This window comes from Colletotrichum costaricense, assembly GCF_030867565.1.
Source record: "Colletotrichum costaricense strain IMI 309622 chromosome Unknown Scaffold_24.1, whole genome shotgun sequence".
NCBI classification, from domain to species: domain Eukaryota; kingdom Fungi; phylum Ascomycota; class Sordariomycetes; order Glomerellales; family Glomerellaceae; genus Colletotrichum; species Colletotrichum costaricense.
The window spans coordinates 35,980-53,755 of record NW_026848253.1 but is presented as its reverse complement, the minus strand read 5'-3'; the positions used below and the strand labels follow the sequence as shown (position 1 = coordinate 53,755).

At 35.9% G+C, this 17,776-nt stretch overlaps 3 protein-coding genes across 3 annotated transcripts; 2 read left to right on the top strand and 1 right to left on the bottom strand.

Moving 5' to 3' along the window:
- Positions 1 to 1,474: 1,474 nt before the first annotated feature.
- On the bottom strand, positions 1,475 to 3,216 carry CCOS01_15417 (uncharacterized protein; the record flags this gene model as incomplete). The annotated part of the gene is made up of 2 exons (XM_060463556.1): positions 1,475 to 1,953; positions 2,034 to 3,216. The coding sequence occupies 2 exons, from the start codon at positions 3,214 to 3,216 to the stop codon at positions 1,475 to 1,477; spliced, it is 1,662 nt and encodes a 553-aa protein (XP_060305700.1).
- A 613-nt stretch (positions 3,217 to 3,829) lies between these two features.
- On the top strand, positions 3,830 to 6,149 carry CCOS01_15416 (copper amine oxidase; the record flags this gene model as incomplete). Its single annotated transcript, XM_060463555.1, has 4 exons — positions 3,830 to 4,239; positions 4,312 to 4,888; positions 5,125 to 5,969; positions 6,026 to 6,149. 4 exons carry the CDS (start codon positions 3,830 to 3,832, stop codon positions 6,147 to 6,149), a joined length of 1,956 nt encoding a protein of 651 aa, XP_060305699.1.
- Positions 6,150 to 8,040: 1,891 nt separating this feature from the next.
- Positions 8,041 to 9,378, top strand: CCOS01_15415 (major facilitator superfamily transporter; the record flags this gene model as incomplete). Its single annotated transcript, XM_060463554.1, has 3 exons — positions 8,041 to 8,664; positions 8,731 to 9,055; positions 9,167 to 9,378. The coding sequence occupies 3 exons, from the start codon at positions 8,041 to 8,043 to the stop codon at positions 9,376 to 9,378; spliced, it is 1,161 nt and encodes a 386-aa protein (XP_060305698.1).
- Positions 9,379 to 17,776: the final 8,398 nt, after the last annotated feature.

Below are 17,776 nucleotides of genomic sequence, written 5' to 3'. Positions count from 1 at the left end.
GATGCGAGTAGTCTAGCGCTTTGAAAATAGGTCTGTCCCCAATTGTCATGCTCATAATAGCTCTTCAATCGATCAATAACCGTCAGCGCTTGAAGTGAAGTAGTCTTGTGCTGAACGCTACTGAAGCCTCACCTCTGTCAGAGTTAAAAGGACGCTCGATATGAATGCGTCTTTTCCCCAAACTCCGGAACTCAGTGTGCTAGTAAGGAGATGCGCCGCTTTGGCCCGGGCGCGAAGTCCATACTGCAGCATCGCGATGTCCCCACGGCTATCAGCAAGATGAATTGCGGCGACTGAGGCAACAGTGTTAGCTATGATGCCGTCGGAATCTTTGTAGTGTAGAAATCGATCGCCGAATGGGCTTCCGGGCCCGTCAAAGATGGTGAATATTGAAGCGACATCCGAATGATAGTATCCAGCTAGGGCATCTTGAACTCCGAACAAATTATCCAGTTCATTGATTTGGTATGGGTAATGTAAACATCCGTCTTGATTGAAGATTGGCGGCGTGACGATATTTCGGCGTGCATCTTGGTCCGACAAGGCTACGCAGGGGGTGGTGATCAGCCTGCCCCGGTAGTACTTATGCCACTTCTGAGGCTTTTCATCGTCTTCTTTCAGCGGTGATGCTTTTAGATATTTTGCTTCGGCAGCCACCAAATCAATATTGCGCTCCCATTTCAATTCTGGGGGCTTATATCCCGGGCAGGTCAGACCGCTACGCCGACAACGAAGACACGCAGGCCGTGCGAGATCACATCGCACATGTCTCTGCTTACATGTCGAACATGCTGCCTCAAGATTGTGAGCTACGACGATTTGGAACTCTGCTGATGCATGCTAGTCGCACTGACCTAAACGGCTTTTCCCGGGTCGAGAAGGTAGCCTAATGTTGGATACACGCATGGCATAAAGACGAGCTGTACGGTAACGACTGATGTCGAACAAAAGTTGCTTGATCAATGGACCTATCTGGACCTGCTCCCATCTGAATCTTGATATGACATGAGGCAGATGTCGGTTTTGACGTAGCATAAGTTTCCGCTTCCCCTCATCTTTCCCCTCTTTCTCTCCACCCTGGCCCCCCACGTGCCGTCTACCTCCTCGGCCCAATGGTTGGTCATCTTAATTCACCACTTAGCCAATGTACACTTCTTCTAGCCGGGGATAAGACGGCTGTGAGCGCAGGTTGTTTCCCCTCCTATTGACCCCTGAGACTTTTACTGCAGCCTATCTGTCGTGACTTACCCGGTGCCAGAGCAACGATTACAGAGTCACCAGAATACTAAAGTTCGTAACAAAAGGATAGCCATGTCCACCGGGTAAGGTACCTCCGTCGAAAGAAGTCAGCCTCAGTTTGTAGAAGTAATAATCTTGCTTTCACAATCGAGCAACTGCTCAGTCATGCCGAGTCTCTTACTAGTCGAGATTGCGACAGCGGCCTTCGAGACCTGTAAATATATGGCTTTGACGTTCAAATTGACACCTTGAATTCACCGTCAATGTCCCATACCAAACGTCCCTCGAACCATGTCTTTTGCACAATGGCCCCCGAGAATTCTCCCTTGCTCAGGTCTTGATTGACCATTATGAAGTTGGCTTTCTTCCCGGTCTCAATGCTTCCCGTCTCCGTTCCTTTATCTAGGTTCTCTGCAGCACCCAGTGTGATAGCTCGGCAGATAACCCTCGCAGCAAACTCCTTTTGTGTTTTCAACTGTTTTGCCAGCGGCACAGGGTCGACAGTGACCTTGTCAAGAAGTGCTGCTAAAGGCTGGAGGAGATTTGGATTCTCCGTTACCGGCCAATCAGTCCCAAACGTACACAACCCTCCTGCCTTGTGGACCTGGTTGAACTCGAAACGGAGTACATCTGCTGCCAACTCGTCTACCTGATCAAACACAGAAGGAGACATCTCTGCAGTCACTCGAAGAGACGCCAATCGGGCGAAGTCATCTGACAACTCTAATCAGCGCCAGCACATAACAGAACCAAGTTCTACTTCGATGGATGGAAGAGGGAAGTGTGGTACATACCAGGATGTATTGCATTGGAATGAGCAACTTCGTGTCGAGGCCCGTTGGGATTTTCTTTCCTAACAGCCTCGTACACATTCAACGCTTGCCTTATGCTGCCTTCACCGGCTGCATGCATCTTCACGGTCATCCCTCTACCATCGTACTTCTTGACTGCAGCCAACAAAGTCTCATCGTCAAGGAGAAGCATGCGTCTGTCAGGTTCGCCGTCCAGCCCTAGGCAGGAGTGGGTAGAGCCAGGCTCAAGAGGAGACCCATCTAGCCAAAACTTGACATATCGCGTGTCAACATGCTTGCTCTTGAAAGCTTCGGAAACATCCAAAAGAGCCTCCAGGCTAGCGTTGCTTTCGCTCGGAAAAAATTCGTTCTTGCACACAATATGGGTGCAGATGTCGAGGTTGAGTTCGTTGTCGTCTTCCAGCTCCCGTAGCGCGTGAAGGTAAAGGGTATTGGCAGAAGCTTCCTGTACAGATGTGATTCCGTACATATGGCATGTCTTGATACTGTGAACCATGGCCTTCTTGACGGCAGACAGTGGAGGGACAGGCATGTTTAGCCATGCAACCCCTGTTGCCACTTCCTTCAACTCCCCCGTCATGGATCCATCGGGACGGCGAGAGTATACACCCCCTTCTGGTTCGACGGCGGTGTTTGGGTCTAGCCCGAGGTATCGAAGTCCAGCAGAATTCACCAGGACTTTGTGGCCGCTGATCTCACGGACAAGAACCGGTTTATCGGGATATGCAACGTCAAGGTATCTCCTATCTGCAAGACCGTCTGGGAAAAGGTTGGAGACGTAGTAGTTTCCAATGATCCATTCTCCCATTACATTGGTATACTTGCAGAGGCAGTGACTCTTCTCGAGCAGATTGGCGATAGTGTTCGCATTCGCGGTCCGACCAATTTCTGTATGGTAAAGGCTAGTGTAGCCGGCGAAAAGCAAGTGGGTATGACCATCGTGAATGCCCGGCATAACAAAACGGTCGCCCAAGGAGCAAATAATGAGGCCGCGCCTGCTTGCAATTGTCTTGATGTACTCTGTAGTGCCAACAGCTTCGAAAACGCCCGAGGGAGACACGATAAAAGCCTCCGCCCATGGGTGATGGTCATTCATAGTGAATACTCTGCCATCCACATATGCCAAGGCATTATTGTCCGTCTTGGATGAGTAGAAGGTAGCCATGACGTGAGAAGATGCCGAAGGCGGGGTGGGATTTCAATGTTGATTAGAACCTGGCGAGTTGGGACACTACTGTGATCTCTGGAAGCGTTGTTTTTTGTGTACATTTTACGTACAAGACGAAAATGTTGTTTATATGCCTCTTGATCTTTAAATAATGGTTTCAGGGGGGTTCGGCAATTCTCTCCCACTGGCCCGTAAGAAAGATTGTCAATCGGCCAGTAGGAGTCTGCCTGCAACTGGGCGGATTGGGCACCTCGGGATCTTCGTTCTGTGATTGTTTAGGCTTGAAAAATAAGAAAGACTCACCTTGAAGAAGTTCCCCTGACCACGAGCCAATGAAGCAGAACGGAAAGCATACCTTCATTCGGAAGAGGTTGTATATCTAGAACATGATCTCCGCATCTTTCGTAGAGATAACCTACGGCCCCGATGAAGATAAGCTCTGACCCCTCATCTTCTCAGAGACCAATAAGGCAGCACGCGTTCCCCTGCCGCATTTGACTAGTCGCCGGAGACAGAACACCGGGTGACGAGGAGCGTTGAGCTGGTGTTATTATTTTTGATTCAAATGAGTTCTGACGCAGCTATGCTATAAGGCGCACAGCTCTGCAGCATGTCGCACACAAAGGAACTGCCTCAACAAGATACTTCTGAACATCGATACAACAAAATAACACGATACCTGGAAATGCTTCATCTGCACCCTTTGGCCAATTTGACTGTGGATGAGGCTTGCGCCGTGCGCGACCTCATCAAGTCTGCCCACAGCAACGCAGTAATCGAATTCCGGGAAATTGGTATGCGAGAACCTTCGAAACAGGAACTCGTGCCGTTTCTCGAGCTTGAGAACAGTGGAAAACTGACCCAGAGTACACTGTACCCGCTCAGACTGGCGTACTGCCATTATGACACTGTAGGCCCTGACAAGATTCCTGTCTACCGAGAAGCGGTCGTCGACATCGCGGCACGCCAAGTCATCCAGAGCGAAATCGTCAGTAAGACGTTTCACGCCAGCCTAACCTTGTATGTCAAATTACTTTGCAAAATGGTTTCATTGTGGCCCTAGTTGATACTAATTCATTGCAAATCTGTCAGAGCCGAATTCGAGACCGCGATTCGTATCATTCATGAATCGACCATGTACAAGGAGGCCTTGGCTGAGCTGGAACTGCCGGTCTATATCGAGCCTATCGTTGAGCCCTGGCCTTATGGGGCTCTAGAAACAGATGATAAGCCTGGTAGATATTTCCAAGGTGTCATCTACGGCAAAGACACTCGAAGCGGCAATGCTGACACGAATTTCTACGCCTTCCCAATTCCTTTGCTGCCCATTGTCGACTACTACAGGCAAAAGGTTGTACGTGTCATCAAGCTTGCTACCGGCGGGATAGGCGACAGCCTCTCGGCTACTCCAATTGAGAAGAACGTGCTCGATCACTGTACTCCTGCGGAATATGCGCCAGAATTGATACCCAACGGTACCCGCAGAGATTTCAAGAGCTTGGACGTCACTCAGCCCAGCGGGCCATCCTTCAAGGTCACGGATGAGTCCCTTGTTGAGTGGCAGAAATGGCGGTTTAGGGTGGGCTGGACTTCTAGAGAGGGGGCAGTCATTCACGACGTTCGCTACGATGGCCGAAGCCTGTTTCACCGCCTTTCTATCAGCGAGATGGTCGGTCTACCAATATCATTGTTCTGATTGTACTATCAGCTGACGATTTTATGTGTAGACAGTTCCGTATGCTGATCCCCGGTCCCCTTACCACAGAAAGCAGGCCTTTGATTTTGGAGAAGGCGGCGCTGGTATGTGTGCTAATAATCTGTCTCTGGGCTGCGACTGTCTGGGCGTCATCAAGGTCTATCACTTCATCAAAAGGCCATTGGGGACATGACTAACACCGCACACAGTATTTCGATGCGTTTGTTGTAAAGCCCGACGGGCAAGTCGAGCGCCAACCGAACGTCATATGCTTGCACGAACAAGATAATGGCATTGGTTGGAAGCACACCAATTGGAGAACTGGACGTGCTGTAGTCACCCGGAATCGTGAGCTTGTCGTTCAATTCATTCTCACGCTGGCAAATTATGAGTATATCTTCGCCTACAAGTTCAATCTCGCCGGCGGCATTGACATCGAAGTCCGCGCAACTGGAATAGTCAGCTGCGTCAATATTGACGCGGGTAAGGCCAGCGAGTACGGTAACATTGTCAATCCGGGCGTTCTTGCCCAAAACCATCAGCATATTTTTGCTGTCCGCATTGATCCTGCTATCGATGGACACCGCAACACTCTTATTCAAGAGGAATCACTGCAAGTCATGATGAACGAGAAAACAAACCCGAGCGGTAATTTCTACCAGGTCGTTAACAAGGTCATCAAGCAGTCTTCATGGGCGGATGCTATGCCCATGAATAATCGCATTTTCAAAATTGTCAACCCGTCGAAGAAGAATCCTACGAGTGGCAAGCCAGTAGGATACAAGCTTATCACGCCGCCAACTCAACTCCTCCTTGCGGACCCTGACTCAAAACAAGCGAAGCGGGCCAAATTCGCGCAGCATCATGTCTGGGTAACCAAGTATAGGGATGGGGAGCTCTGGGCGGCTGGCAAGTATCCGTTCCAGAGCGACGCGGAAGTTGGCGGCGTTCACGAAATGGTGGCGCGCGGTGATGATATTGAGAACGAGGATATCGTAGTGTGGTCTGTTTTTTGCCTAACACACAACCCTCGAGTTGAGGACTGGCCGGTGATGTTCGTGTCCCTCCCAAAAGATGTTCAGTTGCAGCGCGAGGCTAATATCTGATTAGGCCGGTTGAGACTCATCACGTCCAGCTCAGGCCGAGTGATTTTTTCACTGGAAACCCCAGCATTGACGTGCCGAGTGTTGCGAACAACACCAGCCAACTCGTGGGTCCAATTACATGCTGTTAGTTTAAGTAGCAATTAGGGAACATTAATTCAATTGACTTAATGTTTGTCAAACTGCCCAAGCACATTTGAAGCCGTAATTTCCCACCCTGAGCGACCTAGCTTATGCGTTGCTTTAAGTAGAAGACATATTAGGTAGACCATCTTCATACCAGTGGAGCGTCCACTCACGTGTATCTTGATAAGAAAACCTATGGCTTTTTCTTTCGTCATATTCATCAACATACGCATGAGGACCCCGGCTTGTCCAACTGCCGCTCGATATCTCTGGAGTCACGTTGCTACCTGAGCGATTGCAAGTCGATGCGAAATTTACCAGCAGGCCTGTGCAATCAGCTGCACAAGACAAAAGACTTGGTATTATAGCCTCCGGTGTAATCGTTTTCTCATCATGGCTTAGGTGATCACACTGAAAATCGATGCAAATCAAGTCAATTGATCTTACAATACCTGAGAGAGGATACAATATAGTAGATTACTGTTATCTAGCATAGTGGTGTATCTCGCGGATTACAAGAATGAGTAGCTCAAGAAAGAATGTCCTTTCAAGACAAAGGTAAGAACTGTTACTGCCTCGTAAGAAGAAGACTAGTGTGGACACATGTTGCCTGCTCCTACCCTCATTTTCAAAATTCTCCCTGGCCTGGAAAGAAGGGAACTATTGTTGGTCCATGCGAGTAAGTGGCAATGAGCCAGCGCTGTACGGAAACTTCCCGTGAATCTGACCAGCCGTGAGTAGGACTTTGACCGGCAACGTTCCGCCGATGCCGCAGGCCCCACCAAGGCGAAGGGAACTTACCCGGCGGCAAAGCACCTGGTCGACTTATGAGCTTACACTATGGATCCCGACTGTACCGGTTAGAGACCAAACCTGATTCAGTCTATTAAGGTCTAAGCCCATTGAGGATATGCTATGCGGCATTTCCTATTGGATAATCAGCGGGAATTGTCTACTTTGTTATCTGCTATGATGACGATGAATTGGCCGGCAGCTGTAACTACAGACGATAGCAGAAGAAGACGCCATGGCCTACACTTCGAATGATTGTTGAGTATTCGGCTGGATTTGATGAGGTAGCGCCTCGCCTCTTGCTGAGCTCATGGCTGAAACCGACTGCCCGATTCGTTCCGTGCTCGAAAGCCCAATTTTCTATGGGAGCACCTTCGAGACAGAAGGAAAAAGATAGGCTACCCAGCCTTGTTAGTCGGCTTTGCATCGAAGTGATCTCACTTAGTGCCGGGATGCTTTCCTTCGCCCAAGAGAAGGTGAGAGGAAGCTAGGCCAGGACAGGTTCACAATCACATTCACAAATTAAGATAGAGCTTCCGTGTAGACCAAGCATTAGCAATAGTAGCATTTTAGTCTATGTCATAGCCAAGAGCGTTGCGAAGCTTTCAATGTTTGAGAAACGACACAGTCGCTAGTTCCGACCTCGCGACCACTTCCATAATACAGTGACATACAAAGCTGTATCGAGAAGTGGCGTGTTGGAGGGGCGGGGAAGGGAGGGGCAAGTGAGCCTTACTGTGACCGTTTACCTACACAGGTGGCTTTATAAGCAATAGAGGATCTGCAAGGGCGGCCAGGGGGTGATTCAAAAGAGGTTTTAGCAGACCAGCGTGTAGTTGCACCTTCCTTTGATTCTCATATTCTCATATTCTCATACCACCCGCATTAGAAATTGGGCTAGCCTCGACAACCGCAGTCACCCTGATCATGTTGACTTTTCAAAGACAGGTCGATGGCCGACCGAACCGGAACACTGATCAAGATATCTGGCCGCACGAACCTCCTCAAACCCAGCCTCCCGCAGAGGAATCATCACTGGAACATACTGGTCATTACGACTGGACATCCTGGCTCCAAGTAATCCCCGCATTTGTCGCATTTGCGATGACCTGGGGCTACGGTACATCATTCGCTGTTTATCAGCTGTACTACCAACAGATCTTTCACCTACCGAGTTTCCAAATTGCATGGATTGGCTCGGCTCAACTCTTCCTGTACTTTGTCACTGGCGTTATCACGGGCCCATTGGCCGACGCAGGATATACGACAGAGCTATTTTTAGGGGGTTCTTTAGCTTCATGCTTTGGCATGTTCGCGACAAGCCTCTCGACTAAGTATTGGCAGATTATGTTGGCGCAGGGCATATGCACAGGTCTTGGTGGTGGATTTATGTTTATGCCCGCCGTCGCCAACGTTGCCAAAAGTGTCAAGCAAAATCTTACGTTGGCTATGTCGTTGAGCGCATGTGGCTCGAGCGTCGGGGCTATTGTCTTTTCGGTCATACTTCAGAATCTGGTTCCCCGAGTTGGGTTTCCTTGGGCGGTTCGAGGATCTGCCTTTGTTGCTCTTTCCATGTGCATCGTTGGAAACTTGCTTCTTCGCCCCAAGAAACTACAACTCGAGAAAAGACCACTGATTGACTGGAAAGCGTTCAAGTCTCCCAATTTCTTGGTCTTTACTGCGGCTTCTTTCTTGATTTGGTTTGCAGTCTTTACGCTGCTTTTCTATGTAAGGAATTGCACTTGCCGACTGAAGTCCATAACAGATGTCCGGAGTCTCTAACCCCCAATGTAGATCAACTCCTTTGCCAGAATCCGAATTGGCTTATCGGAAATGGAGTCTAACAACTTTTTCTTAATCACCAATGCTCTAGCATTCGTTGCAAGGCCCATGTCCGGGATCATTGCCGATAGATATATCGGGGCGATCAATACATTCAGCTTTACCTCACTAGTTCTTGGTCTCGCGAGCTTCGGCTGGATTGGAGTTCAAAGCCGTGCCAGTATGTACGTGTTCTCTTGTGCCCTGGGATTCGTGAATGGCGCCGCTCAAGGCGTATTCCCGGCAGCCTCAAGCAGCCTAGCAGACGACGTTACGAAGACGGGGTCGTGGCTTGGAAGTAAGTCGTCCCGAAAGCACACGGGGAGCTATAAATTCAAGAGAGCAAATCTAATAAAAAGGCTGCTAGTATCTAACTATAAAGTTAATTACTAATGAGTACTTTATATAGATATTTACGCAGTTTGTGGTTTTGCTACCCTAGCGGGACCGCCCACGATGGGAGCTATAATTAATGCTTGCGGGGGTGATTATACTTGGGCTCAAGCCTGCTTTGGTCTTATTCTTATCTTTGGATCTCTTATTAGTCTACTAGCAGCCTTGATCGTTGGGAAAAGTAGAAGAGAAGTTACTAAGTGGACAAAGTTTTTTTATAGAGTATAGTACTATAAATTACGACTTAATATACACGGCTAAAAAAGGGACAAAGACCCACGATCGAAGAACCCTAAACACGTAGGTTATTTTCCTTAGACAGATTAGATTACTAGGGCAAGGTTAGAGCAAGACGATCCATTTCTTAAAGAATAATATTTACTAAAAATACTCCTAATAGCGTAACTCTAATAGGTAGTAGAGCGCTAGGAGGAGTTTATAAAAAAGATAAATATATTATTAAGCTTCGTAACGCCCTAGCGTATATAATTCTTAGGATTTTAACTAGTTCTAATTAAAGCGCGGGTTTTTATTAGTTATATATTAAGGCTATACGGACCTTTTTTACTTAAAAAAAGATATAATATTAAAAAACTAGTTATTATATAAAAAAACTAATTAACGCTCCTTATAAATTCAAATTAAATAACTTCTATTCTCTAAAATCGGTATATTATATTTTAACTACTTTTTTACTATAAAAACCGCTTTTCGTAATTTCGATACTATTTTTTTAAAAAAAGTTTTATATATTTTCTATTATTCTCCCTTAATATTATTCTTATTAATATATTCTTATTAAGTATATTTAGTTATTTCTTATCTAAATATCGTATACTTTTTTTATTTTATTAAAAAACTTATTACTAAGTAAATCTATCTTTTTAAATTTTTTATTTCTATCTAGTATAAATATATTTTATATCGCTCCCTTAATTATTCTTAATTAGTATATTTTTTAAGTACTTAATATATACTTTTTAAATATAAAAACTAGTTACTTATATAAAAACTAGTTACTTATATAAAACTAGTCTTTTATATAAAACTAGTTTTTTATATAAAAACTAATGCAGATATTAGCCTATTTAGCCCTTTCTCTAGAAACCTCTACGTTACTATTAAAGTTCAGAACCTCTACGGTTAAAGAAGGCCGCCTTCGACTATTATAACTAACTATTACGGCTAACCTCTACCGTCGACCTTTCTAACCGGCGCCGCCGCGTAAAGGGCAGCTTACCTATCCCGAATTAAATAGCAGTTTTTATATTAAAATTACTATATTACGTTAAGCGCGTACTTAAGATATATAGCGCGTATTATATACTTAAAAAGTATACTATATCGTATAATTTCTTTTAAAAGCATAATCCCGTTAAGGTCGATCTTTTATATTTATAAAGCTAGAAAAAAAACTACTATATATAAAAACTAATCTCTTATATAAAAACTAGTCTCCTATATAAAAACTAATTATTTATATAAAACTAGTCTCTTATATAAAAACTAGTTACTTATATAAAACTACTCTCTTATATAAAAACTAGTCTCTTATATAAAAACTAATTACTTATATAAAACTACTCTTTTATATAAAAACTACTCTCTTATATAAAAACTACTTTTTTATATAAAAACTATTTTTTTATATAAAAACTACTCTCCTATATAAAAACTATTCTTTTATATAAAAACTAATTTTTTATATAAAAACTAATCTCTTATATAAAAACTAGTTATTTATATAAAACTACTTTTTTATATAAAAACTACTTTTTTATATAAAAACTGCTCTCTTATATAAAAACTAGTCTCTTATATAAAAACTAATTACTTATATAAAACTAGTTTTTTATATAAAAACTAGTCTTTTATATAAAAACTAGTTTCTTATATAAAAACTAGTTATTTATATAAAACTACTTTCTTATATAAAAACTACTTTCTTATATAAAAACTAGTCTCTTATATAAAAACTAGTTATTTATATAAAGATCGGCTAGTTACTACTCCTCTAATAAATTTTTTAAAAACTTAACTTTTATATAAATACTTAACGTACCCCTAAGCTTTTATTTAAAGTCCTTTTTATTTATTCTACTCTTTATTTTATTATATTTTATATACTCTAACTTTTATAACTTTTTATATTATTTTTATAGTATTTTATATTTTTTTAATAACTATTACTTTTTTATTATACTTATTTAAGAGGTCTTATTTTTTATACCTTTTCTCTTTTATTTTTATTAACTACTTTTTATATTATAAATAAAGAAATAGATAATTAATTCTTTTTACTAAAACTACGTTAATAAACGTCCTTATAATTATAATATTCGCTTTATTTATACTTTTAGTATTAGTATTATTTAATAAACTTTATTAATTCTCTTAGTACTACGTAATCCTCTTATTAACTAACCTTAAGCTTTAATTAAAATAATATTTTAATATATTACTAGGTTATTTTTATTAGGGACGTTTAGTTTAATTATACTTAGCGATTTAATTAATAACTATAAAAAATTACTAAGTTTAACGAGGTATATTTAGTAAAAAAATCGGATCTTATTATTATTATTAAAGAAATAAAAAAAACTAAAGTTAGAGAGAACTATAAGAAGTATATTTTTAAGATCGCTTTAATATAACGATTTTTTATTAAGGTAAATTATCGATCTCTTTTTTTATTTTTAATTAAGAAGCGAAATCTTTTATTTAATTATTTTAGGCTTATTAACCTTATTTTATTTTATTTTATTATATTTATAATTATTTTATTATTTAACTCTAAACCCCCTTATATTTTAAAACGTAAATATTAATAATTATATACCTAAGCGTTTTAAATTTTAATACTTCCGTCCTCTCCTAAATATATAAAATATTATTTTTATAAACGGTTTAATAAATATATTTTTATTTATTTTCGTCCGGTTTTATTATAAATTTAAGATTTTTTATTATTTATTATTAATATATTATATAACCTAAATATAATTAATTATATAAAATTTTATAATTCTTATTATAATTTTATTTAAATAACCTCGTTAGAGTAGCTATTATTAAATACTTAGTCCCCTTCTTTTTTTATTATAACTTAGTTTTAATAAAATAACTATTCTAAGTACGCTTCTAGTTTTTCATTATCCTTAATATTACTTATATTCCGTTTTCTTTTTTTAAATCTAATATCCCCCTTAAACTTTTTATTAACTATTACCCTCTAATCTCTATTTTTAAAAAGCTTATTACTATCCTCTATCTTTTTTTTAACTCTATTTTAATTTTAATATATTACTAAGTCCTATTGAAAATTATTAAAATTAAACGATATTATCTTTATTATTAATTATAACGACCCGACCGTAGTATTTATAATATTACTATTTAATAGCTTATAACTTAAGGTATTTATTTTAAAGCTTATATTTTTTTACTCGTATTGAGAAAAATTCTTTTTAAGTTTGCTATATTTATTAATTAAAAATTATAATACCCTATACTTAACTACGTTTTTAAATACGAGCTTATACTCTAGTTTAAGATATTATTTTTAGTTATTTTTATTATTACCTCGCCCTAGCCCTAGGTTCTTATTAAATAAGACCGAATTTCTTTAATATCGTTTTAATAAGTATTTATTATTTAGTTTTTTAATATTTCTAAGCCTAGATATAACTATTTATAATAGACCTAAGGCTATAGGCTTATAAAACTCTCTTATTAACTCCTTATTATCTTAATCCCCTTTTTTTACTCCTTATATTTTAAATATATCCTTTATTTTTAATTTATATTATAATTATACTATTCCCGAGCTATATTATTTTTTAATCTTATCCTTATTAATTCTTTTTCTTACTTCGCCCCTACTTTTTATAATTTTTATTACTTAGCCCTCTATTTTAAATATTAATTATTATTTTTAAACTTAATCTATTGGACTTTTAATTACTAAGTACTTATTTTTTTACTTATACTAAGTAAATAATTATAGCTTTATTAAAAGTATTTAAGTTATTAATAATAAGTCCCTTTTTTATTATCTTCTTAATTTATTTTTATTAATATTTAGTACTCCTCTATTTTATTTACTTAAGTCTTTTTTTAGTTCGTCCTCTCGTTTATAACCTCTTAATATCCGACTTAGAAGCTATTTAAATAATATTTTATACTATTCCTCTTTTTTAAATCCCCTTTAATAAGGAAATCCGGCTTTATTTAACTTTATTATCCCCCCCTCTTTTCTATTTTAACTTATTACTATCTCTTTTTAGCTTTTTAAAAACCTAAGTTAGGATAAATATTATTATAAACGTCTTAATAGCCCTCTTTTTTTAACTTAATAAAAATCCGACTATTTTCTTTTTTTTAATAAGGTTTTATTTATTATTATTACTTAAGTTACTATATATTATTAATATAATATGCGTTTTAAAGTCTTTTTTATATAGCCCTTATATAATAATTTATTTACTATTTTAGTTAATTATATAATATACTTTTAAGTTTTTTAATTTTTTAAAGCATAGCTAATATTATTTTATAACTAAGAAATTCTTATAATATAAAATATTACTTCCCTCTAACGGAGTAATCTACCGGGGCCGTACTATATATTACATATTAGGGAAAACTAAGTATAATACGCTCTATACTTAATTATTAACTAAAATAGCTCCTAACTTTTTATTATATAAAGTCTTTTTAAGTTCTAGCTACTTATAGGGCGAGCTTTACTTATTTTAACGTATATAGGACCTCTTAATATTAGCTTATATAAATAACTAAGTCTAATATAATCTATTTTTTTATATAAGTATTATCGTTACTTAGGGGGTCTTATAAGAGCTATTTAAAGCGCTAACTTATTATTTTAACCCTATATATTTCTAGCCCGTTTATTATAATTATTATAGCTAGGCTAGCGTCGATATACCGGATCTTAATATTTATATTAGCCCGGCTATTTATAATATTTATAATATTACTTAATTAAATTTTATATTATTAAAAAGTACTTCGCTATTTTTTAAATATATTTACGTTAATTATAATAATTATAATATTGAGCTAGTTAAAAAGGGCGCTTAGCCTAAGAGGGGTAAACTTATTAAGGGGTATTTTTAAAGAGTTTTAGTTTATTAATTACTAACTATATACTAAGAGAGTAAGTTCTTATTAAAGTAGTAGTTTATATATTAATAAGTTTATTTAATAAATTTATTTAGTAAATTTATTTAGTTTAAATAAAAAGTAGCTTTAGGCAATATTAAAAGTAATAAAGATAAAAAGAATCTTTATAAGCTCTAATACGAGTAATAAATATTAACTTATTTAGCCCTTTTTTTAAAAACCTCTACGTCGCTATTAAAGTTTAAAACCTCTATAGTTAAGGGCCGCTTTTTACTATTATAACTAATTATTATAGCCGATTATTATAGTTAACTATTACGGCCGACCTTTGTTATTAACCTTTCTAACTAGTACTACTACGTAATAAAAAAGGTAGCTTACTTATCCCAAATTAAATAGCGGTTTTTATATTAAAATTATTATATTACGTTAAGTACGTACTTAGGATATATTGCGCGTATTATATAGTTAAAAAGTATACTATATTATATAATTTTTTTTAAAAGCGTAATCCCGTTAAGGTCGATCTTTTATACCTATAAAGCTAGAAAAAAAACCACTATATAAAATATTACTTATCTTTTTTTTTTTTTATATTATTTAGTAATAGTAAATTAACTTAAATTAAGAATACTATCCTCAATCTTAGATATTCGTTTATAATACCCTTATATTTTATTAATAACGTTTACTCTTATTAAAAGTTATTTTTATTTAATATTATTTTAAGAGCCTATTTTTCCTTATATTATTAATCGATATATCCTATTTATATTACCTATTTATAAACCGCTTTATAATTATAGTTTTACTTAGTATACTTTTTTTCTTTAGTATTATAATACCCTACTATATTTTTATTATTACTCTTTACGTCTTTTTAACTTTACTTGTTTATTTTTTAATATTACGTACTTATTATAATAATACCCTATTAAATATCTTCTTAGTTAAAAAGATACTTAACGTATTTTATTATAAATATATTCTACCCCTTAATATTTTTTATATACGTTTATTATATAATACTCGTTTATTTTTAGCTAGTTTATAAATATTTTATTTACCCTCTTACTTATTAATACCTAATAACTTATATTATAAGACCTTTTTATTATTTAGTTTTTTTTTCTTTTTTTTTATTATTAGTTTATAGCCTTATATAATACGGTCCTTATTTAACCTCGGCTTATACCCTCGTTACTACCTTCTTTTTTTTAATAAACTAGTTTTTATAATAATAGATTTCGTATTTAGGGACCCTTATATATTTTATTATTTTATATTTAGCTCTAAGGCTTTATATAGCTATGCTATACCTATCCTATTTTAAAAATATTCCTTTTTAAGCTCTATTATATAGATCTATTGTTATTTATTTCTTATATACTATACGAACTCCTCTCTTAATATTATAGAACTATATAAGGTTAATTTTATTATATTATTTTTATTATTAAGTAGGCTAAATGGGCTTAGGTTTAGGAAATTTTAAGAATTTTGTATACTTTTTATTTAAAAATAAGGCATATTTTAAAAAAACGAGAAATTAATAAAAGTATTATTATATTATAACTACTTAGTTATTACTTTTTAATATATTTAAATAAGTTATTTCTTTTAGTTATAAAATATAATATTACTTTACCCCCTTATTACGACTTAATATATATAACTAACCTAGAAGCTAGCTTACTAGCCGCGGTAGCTAAGCGTACTATATATATAAATAAAATAGGGATACGGCTACTCCTCGCGGAATAAAAGAATTATAAATAAGTTACGTATTAATAAAATAAAAATTATTTAGAATTAGAATAATTTAATACGATTTAGGGGCTGGGCGATTATTCTAAATTAGAATAATTAAGGATAACCTAAGGGATAAAAGATATATTTAAAAACGAGACTTATATATAGTATAAACTTAAACCGGGCTTAAAAATAGACTTCCTATAGCTTCTTTAGTAATTAACTTAATATTAAATTTTATAATTATTTTTAGCTACTTTTACTAAGAACCCCTTTTAATAAAACTACGATTAATTAATAAAGCTTTACTTATTTTATAATTTATAAATATAGTTTTAAAAAAGCTATTTATAATTATAATACTATTTACTTAGTACTCGTAGCTTTAACCTTTACTAATATACTTATTATAACTAGCTAGCTATAATATTTTAATTACTCCTATTTAATAAGTTAACCCTATAAAACTTATTAAGTAATAAAATAAACGATAATATTTTCTAAAACTCTAAGTACCTCTTTATCTAACTCTAAACGACTTATTAACTTAGTTAGCGAGCTAACTAAAGTTAAGGATAACGAGATACTTAATATTATATATAACTCTAATAGTAATATAGTTTTTAAAAAAGTAAACTATAAAAAAATATAACGTATTATTAAAAAAAGTAGTAAGCGGAATAAAGAACTTATAAAGCTCTTTAATAATAACTCTGCTTAAATAGCCGTAACTCTAATTAAGAATAACGAAAATATTACCGCTCTTTAGAATATAATTAACGAGGCTATAACTAACCTAAGAATTAAAAAAAAAGAAATAAACGACTTAAAATAAAAAATTAGAACCCTCCGAGCTATTATTAATTAAGTACTAAAGGGTTAAGCTTAAAAGGAAATTTTAGAATTTATAAATCTTAAATACCTACTACCTTAGCCAGCTTTTTACTTACTATTAGCGAGTTAAAGAATAATTTAAGATTTATAAACCCTAAATAACTACTACTTTTACTAACTTTTTACTTACTAATAGCGAGTGAAAGAATTTAAGTATTAAATACTCGAGCTAGCTTTTTACTTATTAATAGCGAGTAAAAGAATTTGTATATTAAATACTCGAGCTAACCTTTTATTTACTATTAATAAGTAAAAGAATTTATATATTAAATACTTAAGCTAACCTTTTACTTACTAATAGTAAGTAAAAGAATTTAAGTATTAAATACTCGAGCTAGCCTTTTACTCGCTAATAGTAAGTAAAAGAATTTATATATTAAATACTCGAGCTAGCTTTTTACTTACTAATAGTAAGTAAAAGAATTTATATATTAAATACTCGAACTAACTTTTTACTTACTATTAGTAAGTAAAAGAATTTATATATTAAATACTCGAGCTAACTTTTTACTCGCTATTAGTAAGTAAAAGAATTTATATATTAAATACTCGAGCTAGCTTTTTACTTACTAATAGCGAGTGAAAGAATTTGTATATTAAATACTTAAGCTAACTTTTTATTTGTTATTAGCGAGTAAAAGAATTTATGTGTTAAATGCTCGAGCTAACTTTTTATTTACTAATAGTAAGTAAAAGAATTTAAGTATTAAATACTTAAGCTAGCTTTTTACTCGCTAATAGTAAGTAAAAGAATTTGAGTGTTAAATACTTAAGCTAGCTTTTTACTCGCTAATAGTAAGTAAAAGAATTTGAGTGTTAAATACTCGAGCTAGCT